This window comes from Canis lupus, chromosome 3 (assembly GCF_011100685.1).
Source record: "Canis lupus familiaris isolate Mischka breed German Shepherd chromosome 3, alternate assembly UU_Cfam_GSD_1.0, whole genome shotgun sequence".
Classification (NCBI taxonomy): Eukaryota; Metazoa; Chordata; class Mammalia; order Carnivora; family Canidae; genus Canis; species Canis lupus.
The window spans coordinates 40,769,467-40,786,860 of NC_049224.1; the positions used below are offsets into that span (position 1 = coordinate 40,769,467).

At 38.8% G+C, this 17,394-nt stretch overlaps 1 protein-coding gene across 1 annotated transcript in view; it reads right to left on the bottom strand.

The window, feature by feature from the left end:
* Window positions 1–17,394, bottom strand: part of ASB7 (ankyrin repeat and SOCS box containing 7) — a 49,828-nt gene that overhangs the window by 31,827 nt on the left and 607 nt on the right. The window contains exons 2-4 of the mRNA XM_038532661.1: window positions 17,236–17,330; window positions 10,352–10,473; window positions 8,226–8,487 (exon numbers count right to left, since the gene is read on the bottom strand). Coding sequence (XP_038388589.1) covers window positions 8,226–8,436 — 211 coding nt within the window. The 5' untranslated portion in view covers window positions 8,437–8,487; window positions 10,352–10,473; window positions 17,236–17,330. The remainder of the gene's footprint in view (window positions 1–8,225; window positions 8,488–10,351; window positions 10,474–17,235; window positions 17,331–17,394) is intronic.

Here is a 17,394-nt window from a genome sequence, read left to right on the forward strand (position 1 = left end):
AGTTTGGAACAAGTTGATTCCAACCGTCATGGATGACTCCAAGGGGTTCAAGACCTCAGTGTAGGAAGGAGAAACACCAGGAGAACTAGAGTAAGAGCCTGAAGACGGGACTGAGCTGCTGCCATCTCATCATCAAACTTACATGGTGAGAAATTGCTTCTTACGGATGAGCAAATAAAGTGGTTTCCTAAGATGGAATCTATTCCCAGTGAAGATGCTGCGAAGACTGTTGAAATGATGATCAAGGATTTAGAATGTGACATAAAAAAAAAAAAAAAAAAATAGAATGTGACATAAACTTAGTTGAAAAAGCAGTGGCAGGGTTTGAGAGGATTGACTCTAATTTTGAAAGAAGTTGTGGGCAAATGCTATCAAACAACATCACATGCTACAGAGAAATGGTTTGTTAAAGGAAGAGGCAATCGATGTGGCAAACTTTATTGTTGTCTTAAGAAACAGCCACAGCCATGACAGCTTTCAACACCACTACCCAGATCAGTCAGCAGTCATCAACATCAAGGCAAGACCCTCCACCAGCAAAAACATTAGGAGGGGTTGAAAGCTCAGATGATGGTTAGCATTTAGCAATAAAGTCTGTTCTAATTAAGATATATGTATATGTACATGTGTATACACACACACACATATATACACATATGTGTGTATACATATATATATGTATGTATATATTTTTATTTATTTATTTTTAGGGGTGCCTGGGGTAGCTCAGTTGGGCTAAGTGTCTGACTCTTGATTTTGGCTCAGGTCATGATCTCAGGCTTGTGTTGGGCTCTGTGCTCAGCAGGGAGTCTGCTGGAGATTCTCTCCCTCTCTCTCTGCCCTGCCCCTGCTGATACACATTCTCTCTCAAAAATAAGTAAGTAAATCTTTAAAAGGAAAGGTCTGTGTATACTTTTAAATATAAGGCTACTGAACCCTCAACAGACTATAATATAGGTAAACATAATTCTTATATGTACTGGGAAACCAAAAATTCATTCACTTGCTTTACTGTGATAATTCACTTTATTGCTGTAGTCTGGAATAGAACCTGCTGCATCCCCCAAGGTAGGCCTGCAAACCAGCAAAATGTAATTTATCTGCACAAGCTTGTTTGACATCTGTGAGGTCTAACATGGTAGCTACTCACTCAGCTACTGAGCACTTGAAACATGACTACTCTTGAATGCAGAGCTGAATTTTTACATTTCATTTCAATGTAAATAGCTACTACAGACTGTCCAGGTTTAAACAAGAAAGAGAACCTTCCGCATCCCCTTTTGAAATATGGACAGTATCAGCTAACCAAATGAAACTCACTCATTTTCTCACTGAAACTGGATTCCTGCCATAGTGGCAACCGGTGTGGCTTTGCACAGCTGCTCCCTAACCAGGCTTCCAAGGTGGTCACATTGAGGAGACCACAGCATGGTCAAAGACCAGACCGCCTGTTTGCTCTGAATTTTGTTAACATTGTGTGCTCACTCATTTATTGATGGTTTTACTGTGCAGATGAACAGATTTAACAGTAGTGAGTCTTACTAAACATCTATGTCCTGCTCTTTTTTTTTTTTTTTTTTTCAATTGCATTTGGTTAACTTTCCCCTGCTCCTTCAACCAATGGCAACCAGGTCCTGAGGCCCCATATGTCTGTTCCCTTGATTCCTTTTCACTGCCACTGCATGCCCAAACAATCAGCAAAGCCTGCTGGCTCCCCTTTCAAAATTTATCCAGAATCTGACCACTTCTCAGCATAGGGCTGCTGCTGTCTAGACTGAACCACTAGCATCTCTCGCCTGAGCTATTCCAAAGCTACCTGACACACCTTCCATTTATCCTCTGCTCCTCTATAATCCTTTCTTCCTCAAGCCAGAGTGAGCCCTTCAGTAAGTTCTCCTCATTCTTCAGTTGAGAAGCCTGCAATGGTTCTCCATTCTTGGTCAGGACAAAGTCCAAAGTTTTTTGAGCCTTCAAGAACCTACAGATCACATCAGTTGTCTCTTTAACCTGGTCGGCCCTCTCTCCCGTCGCTCTGTTCTTCCTGTCTTCCTCCTGGCTTTTTCTTCAAAATGCGAAGCATATTCCCATCCCAGACTGTGTGTAGGAACTTGCTTGTTCCTTTTACCTTTATAACATTCTTCTCCCAGATATCCTCATGGTTTAGTCTTCGCTTCCTCCAGGGCTCAACGATGGCATACTGGAGGTCTTCCCTAAATACTTCATTTAAAACAAAATCCTGTCCCTCCTTACTCCTTCTCTGCCTCAGCTTTCTTCACAGTGCTCATCACCACACTGAGTTGTACATTTCCCTGTCAATTTCCTCCTCTTAGAAAAGTTAATGCCATGGCAGCAGGGACTCTATGGGTCACTGTGTTCCCAGGCCTCAGAACTGTGCCTGACACATAGCAGGTGCTCAATATATATACATGTTTAGGGTGGGGTGCAGGGAAGTGCAACCACAGTCCCGATCAGGCAGCAGCAGGCACCCACCTGCTGCCTGAGGTCTCAGGCTCTTTCAAAAGATCACCTACTATCACCAGTGAGCTTAGTAAAACACAAATCTGTCTCTGCCACTACTGGCAGGTGGCTCAGCACAGTCCGCTGAATAAACTTGGATATGCTCTAATCATCCTGAACTATTCTCAGTTCATAAAACCAAACATGCCCCCTTTCTTCTTCTATCCTTCACAATCAGTGTCCTATGTGTTTCCAAAAATTCCACATCTCTATCCTTCCAGTGCCCATCCCTGCCTTGCTTTTCAAGCTCTCAAGTCAAACCATGCTTTCTCTAGTAAACCTCCTGTGCCACTGCCCCCAACTCCACCCCGGCAACAGTAGGGAACTTGTATATGTGGCACTTAGCTCACGCTATTGGAACCACACTGTCTCCTTACAGGTCACAAAGAATCATGGTTAAGACCATGGGTTTGCATTCTAGCTCCACTATTTATGGGGTGCATGGCCTTGGGCAAATTACTTCCCATCCTGTGGCTCAGTCTTCTTAATGGAAAAACTACTACTCACTCTCATAGAACGGCTGTGAAGAAACAGGCTAGTACTAAGTGCTCAATAAATGCTGGCTATAAATCTATCCACCCACTAGTCTATGAAGTGCCAGACAGCTAGCACAATGTTTGCTTTCTGTATCTCAGTGCCTGGCCCAGAGCCTGGCATATGGTAGGTGCTCAATAAATATTTGCTGAATAAATATATGAATAAGTGATTTATAGAGGACCAACTGGCCACCTCATTTAACTTTATACAAATCCTCTCTCTCTACTCTCATGGTGGGGGAGGGCATCAAGAGGGAAAAGGAAGTGAATCTTTGTTTCTTGTGGGTTATTTTGCTCACTTACCCTTTAGGATCTGACTTCATTTCACCTTAATATCCATCACAAAAGAAGCTTATTAAGAGAAGGGGGCCAATCTGACTAGAAATTTTCAAGCTCTGGAAGAAACCGTAGTTTCAGGAAAAGAGCAGGTATGATGAAGTCAAGCACCTTTCTGATCCCATCACAAGGCTGGCCCATTTTCAATCACTATTTTCCAAGACAGGATTAGTCTTGTCTCTATAAGGCTGGGGAGCAATTCTTTTAGATAGCTGACATTTGTCTCCTTGTTCTCTCACTGAGAACAAACCAGATATGGGTTCTACCCTCAGGAAGCTCCCGACCAACAGGAGTTAAATAGAATACTACAAGAATAAATCATTAGGCTTGTGATAGGAGCTATAATAAAAAGGTACAGAGAATAAAATCCCATAACAAGTCTGGATGGTAAGAGATTTCCCTGAGAAAGGGGTGTGGTAAGAGTTGACAGAGAAGTGGGGGTGAATGACCTGAGGGTGGCAGCAGTGGAATGAGCAGGGGGGCTCAGCAGGTCCTGCACAAAGGCATCTGAGCTCCGTCAATCTGATCGAACAGAGAGGGACTGTGGCTCAAAGATGAGCCTGGAAAGATACTGCAGGGGCGCCAGACATCGCAGGGCCATGTAGGTCACAGAAAGGGCTTTGACTATTACCCTGAGAGAAATGGAAAACTTTAGTTGATGGATTTTTAAAGGTAAATATTTGAATTTTCAGATTTATCACCAATCACTCTGTTCGGAGACTGGCTGGGAGGGGGCAAGCCTAGAAATAGGATGAAGAGGAAAAGCATCACTTCTAGTGAGGAACAAAGTAGGGCAGTGCCTCCAATGCAAAGAAATGTGAAGATATGGCAATGATTTAGGAGGAAGAAAGTCAAGGGTGGTTTGTTTCTAAATGGCTGGCATAACAGGCTGTGGTGCCATCCACACTGCAAAAGAACATGTCCAAGCAGCAGCCTGTGCTGTGTTGTGAGCTACGAACATACAGAGGCTTAACAGGCAGCTGGACACACTGGTCTAGAGGTCAGAAGGCATGCTAACAACACAGAGCACCTCAAAGCATTACATGAGGCCAAAGGGATGATGGAGAAGGAAGTTTCTTCTCCTGTTTACGTTCCCAAGTTGATACATAATGTGCTAGAGAAAAAATACATCCCAAACCTAATTCTTCTAGGGTAACAGGAGCAAATAAAAGATGCTATACAAAAACAAATGAGGAGCTTCTCCAAAATATTTCATGCTGTTGTTTTAAAATGTTATACAAAAACATAAAGGGCTAAGACTAGCCAAGATATCCTTAAAGAACAAGGAGAGGAGATTTGACAGCCTCCCCTCTGCCCCAGTCCCTCAGGAAATCAAAACTTATTATAGAGTACTATTAATTACATAGTATTATAGGGACTCAGGGTTATACCAACAGGCACTAGACTCCATGGAACCACACAGAGATGAAGATTTTATATCTGAACTGGAAGAACATAGCAATGAGGATAGAAAGGATGACTTAGGCTCCCTTTATGCGGAAAAAATATGAAATTGTACCTGGCCATCTCTTACTACACCAACCAATTCTGGATAGATCAAGAACCTAAGTGCCACAAAACTTTTCAGAAGAAGATACAGGCAAATAATGACCCTTTGGTATGATGTGCAAGACACAAAAAGCACAAATGGTAACGCAAAAAGAAAATAAAATTCACCTACATTAAAAGGCAGACTTCTGCCTGGCAACATAAAAAACATCACGAATTTGAAAAAGCTAAAAACTGAGAGAAAATTGGTGCAACGTCTCTCTAAAAAACAAGAATATACAAACAATTTTCTACAAATCAATACAAAAAGGACCAGCAAAGCAGCCCTGTCCTGCAATGTTTTGTTACTCAAATGTCACTCCTGGGGAAAAAAAAGAGAGAGAGAAAGACAGAGGCCAGCAAATCATACAGAGGAAGAGCAAACCATCTGGTGACAGACTCCTGGCAAAGGTGGGAGAACAGGCACGATCCTACCTGGTCAGTTAGGAGAGAGCCCTCCTAACCTTTGGAGGACAATTTGTTAAAAAATCTATTTTAAAAAAATTAACATACCATTGATTAACATCCCTTTGCACTTCTAGGAATTATCCAAGAGATAAACTCTCACATATGTTAAAAAAAAAAAAAAAGAGTCAAAGACATTCTCTGTAATACTGTTTCTAGTAGCAGAAAAATGGAAAAATCAAAATGTCCAACAGTAAGGGATAAGTTTAAAGAAATTACATCCATGCAATGGAATCTGGAAGCGTCAATACAATGACAAGGATCTATCACTTAACTGAACTGCCACGTGAAAGAATCAAGATACAGAATAGACTATTTACAACAACAACAACAAAAAGGAACACGCTAGAAGGTGGAGCATGGAAAATTATGTACATTGATATGCACAGATTATCTCCACAGGGACACAGAAGAAACCGGTTAGAAGGACTGCCTCTGTGAAGAGAAATTAGGACGGGTGCTAAAGAGTGGAACAGTCCAGAATACATTTCATTTGGCTTTTAACTGCGTATGTGTATGTATTACATTCTCAACAAATAAAATCTCCTGCTGAGAAAATTTCAGCCATTCTAAAAAAAAAAAATAGTTTAAACAAATGATAGTATGTCCATATTAATAAATATTATATTTAGCAGCTAAAAAGAACAGAACAAATCTATATGTATTAATATAAAACAGGCACAAGATTTTTTGGAGGGTAATGAAAATGTTCTAAAATAACCTGTGGTGATGGATGGCCAACTCTATAAATATACTAAAAGCCATTGAACTGTATGCACATTTTAAATGGGTGAATTGTAAGGCACAGGAATTCTACCTCAATAAAAGCTATTAAAGAATATTAATAGACACACATGCGAGCACATACACACACACACAGCCACATGGAGGGGAGGGTGAGTGAGTAGACAGGATTAACTATAGCCCACAGGCCAAATTTGGTCTGCTATTGGTTTTTATAAAGTTTTATCAGGACACACCCACACTCCTTCATTTCCAAACTGTCTATAGCTGTTTTCATGCTACAAAGGCAGAGTTGGGTAATTATGCCAGAGACATCAGAGTTTGCAAAGCCTACAATATTTTCTACCTGGCCTTTTACAGAAAAAGTTTGCCAACCCCTGATAGTTTAAAAAAAAACTTAAATTGTATAGTTGAATGAAAAACAGCAACTGCAGGATAATACAGTCAGTAGGATATTACTTATGTTCTAAAATCACACACAACACAATATGACAATATGACATATCTTCTATGAATGCGAATAATAGTGTCAGGAAATGATCGCAAACTCATACGTATGGTTATTTCTGAGAGGGGGCAGGCAGAAAGGATTGGGAGTTGGGCAAAGGGGTCTTTGGCTTTACTTATAGTTTATCTGAAAACTGTTTTATTTAAGGAGACAATATTACCTGAGTAATTGAACATTTATTTATTTATTTATTAGTTAATATTTTAAAAGCACGGCTGGCAGCAGCAGGAAGTAACAGGATTAGGTTGGATTAAAACCATACACTGTGATCTTGGTAAGCGCTGCCAAAATTTTAAGTGTTCTGATCCACATCCACCTTTCAGATTTTTTCCAATCTCTCTCCTGTTTCTCTTCCATCTTCCCTTCATTAAGTTCAGAAGTGAGCTTTCCAAGGAGTAAGGTAAAATGAGGCAGGAGCAAGAGTAGCAGGAGGGATGGCGGACAGCTTACAAAGGAGGCCCGGGACAGTGAATGAATGGGTCCTGTCAACGGTACCAGGGATTTAGTTCCTAGCATGGGGCCCTGGGTTGTGTGAAGACAGTCTCAGGCTTAACAGCGTCCTGCAATTAATTCCTGCTCACAGCCTCCATAGTCCTAGCTTTGCATAATTCACACGACCCTCACAAGAGCCCTAGGACTTCTAGTTTTCTGTACTTTCAAGTAGGTTTACAAGTTTGACTAGTCTTGAACATAGTACGCCTTAAAAATAAAACCAACTGACTGGCAAAGAGCAATTCAGGCCCTCGAAAGGCACACGTGTGAAACCTGAGTCTCAATATGGCTGCTTTACACCAGCATTTACAAAGATAAATTGGGTACAAATGATAAAATACATATAGCTCATTTCTGGAAAATAAAGAAAGCAGAAATTCAACTGGAAAAAAAGTAAACTAGTTTAGGACAATTATTAGTTGTTATTAATTATGGAAATTATTAACTTTGGGAATGGACAGTTTTTCAAAGCAAAAGAATAAAATGTCAGGGGTAGTTTCCAATGGTGTGTATTTATATAAAATGAGACCTCAGATAATCTGTCTTCTAACCTAGAAACTATGTACAATTCTAGTAAAGGCAAGTGCTCTAAAACAGCAATAAAAGGAATCATCCAAAGTTTGTTTTTTTTTAAAGAGGTAAATTCAAAAGACAGGATATCATCATTAAGGCCATGATATTTAAAGGGACCAGTGCTAAGTCTTTGTTTGCATGAGCAATTACCAAAGGGGAAACTTGTGTAACTTTCTAATTGTGGGTCCCAGAGCCACTTCTGCTTCTGAAACAAAAGCAACCAGACAACATGAAGGGCTTCTGGGAAAACCTGGCTATGTATAAACTACAGTTACAGAGGAGAAAAAAGCACATTCATGAAACTACTCTTTTAAACAATCTGTTCTTGAACAAAACTCCACATAATTCCAACAAATCTTCACAAGGGAAAGAACAGGAAGTTGGGTGTGAAGTTGGGTGTTAACCAAAGTGAAGTATAAATGTTACATACATGTGCACATATATTTTAAACTAAATATACTTTAAGTTTCTCTCTGGCAAAAAAGGTTTGCTGCTGGTAAACTCACCTCCATGTTCTAGAAATACTCGAACACATCTTTCCTTCCCTCTTGCTGCAGAGAAATGAAGCAGGGTCCAGCCATTAGCATCCCGGCCATTTGGAGAATAGCCTTGTTCTAACATCTTTCGTACTGTGTGAACATCCCCAGCAGCAACTGCAGCCTGAATCTGCAATTCTTCCTGGAGTTCAGGGTTCCTTCGACAATGGTGGTGTAACATCCTAGCTGAGTCCACTTTTTACAAAGGATTCATTAGGTCACAGGGAATAGGCTTTAAGGGGAAACAGAATACATGAAATTTAGAATACATGGCTCCTCACGATGTGTCTGTTAAATAGTACAGAATTTTCCATTGTCAAATCATGTAAATCTTAGTAATGACAGTTCATCCCCCTACAACTAATTAACAAGTAACTGTTATAACCAAAACTTCCAAGATTAAGATTATACAAGATTCCAAACAAAAAGCCAGGCATAAAGCTTTAAATTGCTGAAACAGGACATTTCTTCTGTAGTCTTTTGAAAGCTCAAAGCAAATGTCCTAGGAACACAGTAGCCCTATTTCAGGTATAACAGAAGGCGATGCTGGGCAGCTAGAAAATTCAAGACAACAGAGGAGTCAGAGGAGTTTGATTACCCTAACGCAGAGTTATAAACCAATCAGGATATATAGCAGATCACTGAATGAAATATAGAGTATCAAATGGGCAATTCACAGGTTATGAAGACTGCAGACCTTTAACTATGAGAGACAGGTTAAAAAAAAAAAAAAAAGTAAAAAACTTTAAGTGAGTCCCCTAAAGTATTTCAATAATATCTTAGTTTTAGCCCCAAAGGGTGAAAGGTCTGGGGAGGAGGGGGAAATGCATGGGGTGAATTAAAGTAAAAGGCACGGATAACACATATTCTCCTTTTGTTTATTTCTTTGTCTTTCTGTCCTCCCCACTTTGCTATTTGATACACGATATGCCACCCCTTGTTTTCTACCACATCTTTTCCACTTTCCTAATTTCAGTTTTCCAGAAGTTTTACTCTATAAGCATGCAGAATACCAAGATCATACGAAATATTAGGAGACCTACTTAAAGTTTTTTACTTCTTTTTCCAACATGAAACAACCTGTTGATTCACCACATGAAAAAACTATTTTAAAGAAAAAGTAGTATATTGAATTTCTACACCCTCTATTAGGTCACAAAAGAGGTATGCACTCAGACTCAATATAATAGAAGATCTCCTTCCTGTGAAGAAAATCCAAATTGAATTGGTAAAAAGCAGAATCTTACACGTGTGCGCAAACACTTTTCCAGTGCATTTTTAAGTTACACAGCTTACAGAAGCTTAAACTAACACACTTGTAAGAAGCCAGTCCATCTGGACTAATTTTAAGGAATAGATTAGACTCATCTCCTAATTAGCAGGCTTCCATTTCTAAAAATAAAAAATTATGTGATAAAGTCCTTTAAAGACATTTTGGTCTCCTATGTAGGTTAGACATCTTGGGATAATCCTGTTACCAATAATAATTTATCCTGTAAAACTTCTAGTTATAGATTGCATAAAGGTAAACTTAAGCCTGACCTAGGTCAAACTGTCACAGCTTAAGAGTGTAATCAAATATCCTGTTGTTTTGTACATTGAAAATGGTTATTTCAAACTCATGAGTATTACTGTTAAGTAACAGAAGTTAAAATGAGAAATTTCCTCACAATTTGTTTTCTTAATAAACAGGATTTCCCCCTTATCTCCTCACTTAACTCCTTTTTCAATCAAAACTATAAAATTAAGTCTTTTGTTTCAGAAATTTTGAAACCGAAAATCCTTTTGGAATACGTTTTTGCTTATTTTTAGAATTATACGAGAAGATGTTGAAGACCATTACAAACTAATGAAAACTACTACTATGTGCTCAAACCAATCAACTTTAACATTTTTTTTCCTTAAAAATGAGACGATTATCTTTGCACTTAAATGAGGTCTATTATGCAAGATCCAATCAATTTTGGAGCAAACCTGGATTTTGTTTGAGCAAGTGTTGTGTTTAGTATATGTTAGCTGATTTGAAGGAAAAACAAAGGCTAAGTGGATTTTTCACCCAGAACTGCCCAAATGACCAATGATGATTAGTCACTTACCTTATAGAAGAATGTCCCTTCTCCTGATATGTGGTTTGCCTAATAACCATTGTGCACATACAGCATTGTGAGGAGGAGGCTCAGGGGGTATCCAAATTGCAGCATGAATGACCTTTCTTAACCTAAAAACAAATATCAATTATGGGAAGACTCCCAAAAACAGTAAAAAATCTTACAACTGCCTACACAGTCTACCTTTGGATGAATTTAAATTTTAGCACTTTATAACAAACTTTCAGAGCAAAAACTCAGATCAATTCTTAGAGAAAAGGATCCTGGTACCTACATTAATCTCCAAACTGGTAAAGAATATGGTTTTTATCAGGAATTTTTTTCCCCTAAAAAGGACAGTTTTTTGAAAAAGAATAAAGATAATTTAAAAAATCACACATTTGGAACTTGGATGCAAACACATGTTCCTATTATTTTTTGCTCTATTCAGAGCATATTTTCAGACTTGCACATCTGAATTACTTTTTAACTGATGCTGTTAGGCGCTTGATCTTTCTAAACATTACAAAAAAACAAAAGCATGTGTTGATTCAATACAGTAAGTGGACAGCACCAAAATGGAATCTATGACAACTAAAAAGGATATTATTTATGTCTTTAAATGCTGGTTCTTCGTATGCCCAAAAAGCACTGTGTCAATCATCTTGAAATTTTATTCCTTTACGTATACATCAAACTAGGTAAAAGATTAACATTTCTTGTCAACTTCTCCACATGAATTTTGAAAAAATTCTCTACAGGTTTAAGGAAAAGGGTGTTTTCTCCATGTAAATTAAATCCTAGGTCTGTGAATTCCACTAAGGTTAAGAGCACACGCTAAGTGACTTGCACACAGTACACTAGAATCACTCTTAAGAATTACTCACTAGAACTGCCACCGCCTTCCCCATGGGGTGGCGTGTGCTACGCCCTATGTCACTTAAACAGGAAAGATCGGACCACCTGGCAACTCGACAGGCTCTAGCGAAGAGTGGCAATCACAGGGGCTGCTGGGTGCACACCAGAATTTTCAACCAAACCAAATCAGTACAGTCCACTTTGACTCTTTCCTTTTTCCATACATTTTTTTTTTTCCCTCATCAAACTTTTCAAGGAAGGCCAGAGAGTTGGCCAAGAGGCGCTTGGAAATAATATTTGACTTACAACTGCCTACTGTTTCTAAAAAACTGAATTAGACATAACAGAACAGCTCCTACTACAGGGCCAGCTGCAAAAAAAAAAAAAAAAAAAATACAGGACCATCCTTATAGAAATGCCCAATTCTGAGAGTGGGGCAAGAAAATACACATGTAAGGTGAGCCTGGGGCATCTCATTGTGCCAAAAAGGAAGTGCTCAAAGAAAAATGCAGTGATGGGGGTATGTTACAGGAGCACAGGAGCCAACTAAGAGAGCTCTCATCAGCCAAGACAGAACAATTTGAACAAGATAATCAAGTTGGATTCTAACTCAAAGTACAGAATAAATATCAATATGCCCATATTGCTATAACTGGTTGAATAAATAAAGGAAGGGAGGAGAACCAAAATCTCCTGTGCATAATTCCAAAGATTTGTATAGATGCTCCCTACTCAAAGAGTAGGGCATAACTTCCCTCCCCTTTAGTGTAGGCCATGCATAGCGACCTCCTTCCAAGGAGGATAGCATGGAAAGGAAGGGAAAGAGCAATTTTATGGTGAGAAACCTGAAAAACACCATCCTAGCCCAGTGATCATGATTAACAGCAGCAGTGCCAAGTTGTGTTATGAGTACAATATGAAGACAACAGCAATTTTAACTTGGTGATCTTTCTCTCCAAAGCCCATAACCTCAGTCTAATCTTGAGAAAAATACCAGACAAATTTCAATTGAGGGACATCTACAAGATACCTGACCAGTACTCTTCAAAATATCAAGGTCATCAAAACACAAGGAAGGCTGAGAAACCGTCATGGCCCAAAAGAGTTTACATGACTAAATGTAATATGGTGTCCTAGATGGTAACCTGGAACAGAAAAAGGCATTAGATAAAAGCTAAGGAAATCTGGATATGGATTTTAATTAATAATAATGTTCACTGTTGGTTCATTAACTGTGAGAAATGCATCTATTAATACAAGATGTTAGCGGAAACTGGGTGTGGAGTATACGGGAATCCTGTACTATCTGTGCATGTTTTTTCTATGAATCTAAAACTATACTAAAGATTTGTTTAAAGAAAGCCTACTGAGATATCCAGTGATGAGCCTCCAGCATTTTCCACAAATGAACAGGAGATTGTTTTCTACATTTCAGGTATCAATACCACTGGATGCCTTGTTTCTAAGGGTGTCTTGGTATCCCCTGCCTCCCAAGAGAAGCGGAGCTGGCCCTTCATGGTTTCAAGCCTCTAAGAATCCTTGTTCTCTTACTGCCTTCCATCTACTCATGGAGGAAGATGGGGGGTGCATAGGGAGGAAGACAAGCAAAGTGGGAGTGGGGATGGAGGAGAATACGAAATGGTATTAATTTATTAGTAGTATCAAGAAAAGGCTGTGATAAAAGATGAAGGGACTGTTTCTCTCCACAAGAAAGGTACACAAACCACAGCAACTTGTGATAATGCTGTCTGGGCTCTTTGGTCACACAAATGGAAGTCCACTGAGTGCCTGACATGTGTTTGGCACACGGCTGGGCCTTGGCCACTGGTGTTACCTCTTGGTAGAACTTTTAATAGAGAGTTCTGCATACTTAAATACCCCTAGAAACGTTAAGATCATTTTCTCTCTTCTAACAACACCAAAGTGCTATAAATAATAACCATAGGTTTAAACCAAAAAAGCACTCTTGTACATGCATCAGTCTTTGCCAGAAGAAACAAACATCCGTGTACCACACACACATAATTCCTGTCAGCTGCATCCCTTAAATTATGAAGGGCAATGACTTATTACCAAAATATCCACGACAATAGTCCAAGGCACCAGACAAGTAATACATTTGATCTTGGTGTTATACGAGTTTGCACTGAACAGGGTAGAACTATCCACTTATGAGTAAATTTTTTTAAAAAGACTATTGAACAGAAAAAGTTAATACAGCATCCAGTGCTAAGGGTGTCTATTAAAAATTACAGAAAAAGTCTACAGATGAGATAGGAAAACAGTCTATTTCCCTTCAAGGAGAAGGTTGAAAATCTGAGTGCTCCTGGAAGTCACCTATAAAACATAAGAATATGGCCAAGGAGGCAATTTTCTAAAGAAATATATGTAAATGCGAGTTGTTTTAAACTAATGACTCAGAATGACTAAAATTCTGAGGGTGCAATCTTAGGAATGCCATTTCAGGTTCCAGTCAGAAAAGAGAAAAAAAAAAAAAAAACACACACACACACACACACAAACAAGGAAGACTTCAGAATTACTTATCAAAAGGAGCTACTCCCCGCCACCCCCCCCGCCCCCCCGGTATATCGTTTTTATGTGAGGTTTCATTGCCTGGTAGTGTGTTGAATTGTGTGTTTAACTATTACGAGTCCATCTTTTCTACTTTACGTGGAGGTCAAAAGAAAACCATCCAGGCCTCTGAGCTTTTACGCTGTTGACCATACTAGAAACTATAAATTTAGGAATTAAGCTGTTACCAGTAAATTCCAAAAAGATGCCAAGTGAACTGCATTAAGGAGAAACCAAATTTCTTGCTTCACATAATTAAAAGAAGTTCATATTCATGGAACAGAGTGAAGTGTAAAATAACTACAAAACAAAATATATTTAAGACCTGTCTAAAATTGTATAAAACTTCTACCAGATCTGCCACATGTCCCCAGTTTCCTTCAGCATAAATGATTAGTCACTAATGGCTTTTTGCATATTATTTTCACTAAAAGTCCACACATTTTTTGGATTAAGTGATACAAATTAGAACTGTGCTTTCAGATTTCACACAAACTAGAAACAAGATAACAGCTTGCTACTCAAAAAAGGAAATAAGCAATTCTTTGTAGAGCAAACAGAGATCAGGCTGGTATGAAAATAAAATCAGCAACCCAAGATATTGGCTCTGAGGAACAAAAACCACCATTGGCTCACAGGTCCTAAGAGGAAAGATAGATGGCTGCAGCAACATCATAAGGCCCAAAGTGTGCCACATGGCTGAGGTCTATACTGACCAGCACTATTTGTAGGATTCAAGAGCCTGGAACCCAAAATAAAGTAGAAGTGTTTTTTAGTATCACTCTACATGGTCAGCATGGTGTTTATGTTCTAAAACAAGTAAGGGCATTCATATTTCCTCCAAAGTGCTGGGCCTCCGTATAACACAAGGGTGTATTATCATGCACAACTTATCTACAATTCTTATACGTTCCAGCAGAAAAACCAACCATTTTCGTGGAATGTGGAGGAGGCAAGAGAGGAATTTGTATAACTCACTTATCCAGGCTCAACTCAAGACTTAAACCACAAGAACTGTAACGGAGGAGGTCTTGTCAATATTATCTTAGTAACTCATGTCTTGCATGATCATGTCAGTGCCGAGGAAGTTTGCAAGAAGGAACACCATCAGTCTCTACTGAAGGAGTGTATTCAGTTGGGAATGAAGTGAAAGGCTGTAAGTCAGATATTAGGTATGCTTATATAAACTTTATCTGACTTCAGACTTTTTAGGAATAGTATGAAATTTCTATGTTACCAAAGTCACACGCAAAGAAAATAGATATTATATGTAGCATAATATTAAGCAATTGTGAACGGTATCACTTCTGGTATAAAGACAATTAAGTATAGGGCCACAGCATCCTCAAGATGCATCACTGAAATCTTCAATTAAAATCAGTTATTTTCCCTATATGACTATAAATCTAGACTTGGTTATCAAATAAATCAGGTTCTGGACCTTTCTTTCCTTTAAAAACCCATGTACCTGGCAAGCGAATTAACACAAAATTAACTACCAGGTTGAAAAAAATAAACTGTCCATGTTGGTAAATAATTACCCAAATTAAACATTTCAAATGTTCAGCATAACCTAGACCAAACACTCTCAATCATGCTAATATTAGAAACAGATGTCAACAATTTACATTTACATATATATTCCCTAATCTTAGAAAAACCGTCAAAAGCTGAGAGGATCGATGAAATATTATTTAAGCAATGAGAATGACCTGCCTAGCAACCAGGATAAAGGAGTGTCGTCTCTATACCTTGCATACTTGACTTGCCACAGACCCACTCTCTTACAATCTCAGGTGATAACACCCCTTGTAAATGAAAACATGCTAGAGTTCTATATCTAAAGTAGAAAATAAAAATATTTATGTGAGAAGGTCTGAACAGAAAACGCATAATTCATTTGTACCTTAAAAACATACTTCAAGTATGTTAGCATATTTAAAAAAAAACAATTCCTAAAGCCATCATTAGGCATTTCTCTGGTAATTTGCACATTTAAATAATGAAAATTCCCTTTAACTTGACAGACTTCTGCCTAGCTTTTACTGAATTGAAGTGGATCCCATGTACACATAAAGGCTGTCCTAAATGTTCACCGTGAACGTCTAATCACTGCTAGGTACTTATTTCCAATCTCATTCAGTAGCATACACTCTCCCTTTGGTGACCAGTTCCAGGTCTCAAGAACACAAATCCTCAGAGAACTTAAAAGTATCTTGACTGACGTCTTCACAATTAAAAATAATCAGGAAAGGCATTAATTTATTTTTGTAAAAGGCAGAAAGTCCAGTGGAACAGAGTAAATCAAAAATTTCCTAACAACTTGTTATTTTAAGTACTTCTTTGTATCTGAAATTCCCTAAACAATCTTAGATATTAAAATAACTCTGAGATTAACAAGTCACTTTATACCCCTGTTACCGGATGGCAAAGAAGTCATTCACTTGACTAATTTCTGAACTAACTCTTACATAATTTCCCTGATCATATTCCCTCTTTAGGAAGTACATGAATGTCCTACACTTACCTTTAATGCATTTTCAGAGGCAGCCACAAAATACAGCGGCAGAAACGTGATCACACGAATGAGATGCTTACATTTCAATCTAACAAATTATCTGTAAGGGTTTTGAAGAGATCTTATCTACGAAGAGTGCAGAAACAAAGCCCTAGATTCTAAAAACACCAAAACATTCCCGTGTTTTCAAACTCTTGAGTGTCAACTGATTAACAAAATATTGTATAAAGTTTTGGAAGTTCTTCTAGAAAATCTATGGTGCAACAAATATAACAGTTTCAAGACCCATCCACACCTGTCACACAGAAACACATAAAAGCTGCAAGAGTTAATTATGCTCAAGTGCTTCAGGGGCAAATAACTGGTTTCAACTATCCACACTATCCAGGTACACAGATTCACTTTTCACGAGAAAAAAGTCACATTGTCTTTCGAAACTCATAAATTTCAAGCCACTACTATGCCTTCCTCTACTAAACCCTTGTCAGTTAACTGAAAAGATTTTCTGATGAGTGAGTGGAGAAAAGGTGATAGGAAGACATAAGGGGAACACAGAAAATTGTGGTTTAGTTAAAAAGCAGAATCATTCAGAATTAACAAGCAATTAACAAGGAATTGAGGAATTCCTAAGAGAGTAAGGGGGAGGGGGGGCTACAAAAAGGTCTCAAAGTCTCAGAGCAGAGTAAATGGTACAGTGCACGGAAAGGATAACGCAAAGAACGGAAACACAAGGTACACAGAAAAAGAGGGAAATAGGCTTCTGAGAGAGAAGTTATTAGTTAAAATCTTAAGGATCAGGCACAGGCAGTGTTTCGTTCTTGCTGGGGAAACTGGGTGCCAGGAAAGAGCTGCATTTCCAGGTAACTAGGCTGAAAAGAAAGCAGTGCCTAATGAGGTAGGGGCCAGGAATAAACAATGGGGGAGGGGAGGTCTGGCTTATTACCTTTACAGAGGATGCTGATCAGAGGCTCTCGGCGGCTTCTCCGGTGGGCGGCTTGACCCCTTCGTGCTCTCTGGTCTCCTCCAGCCAGCTCAAACCTGGAACGCAGAGACCTGTGAGTGGTGCAGGGACCCAGGGGCTGTGAGGAAGGGGTTAGCCAAG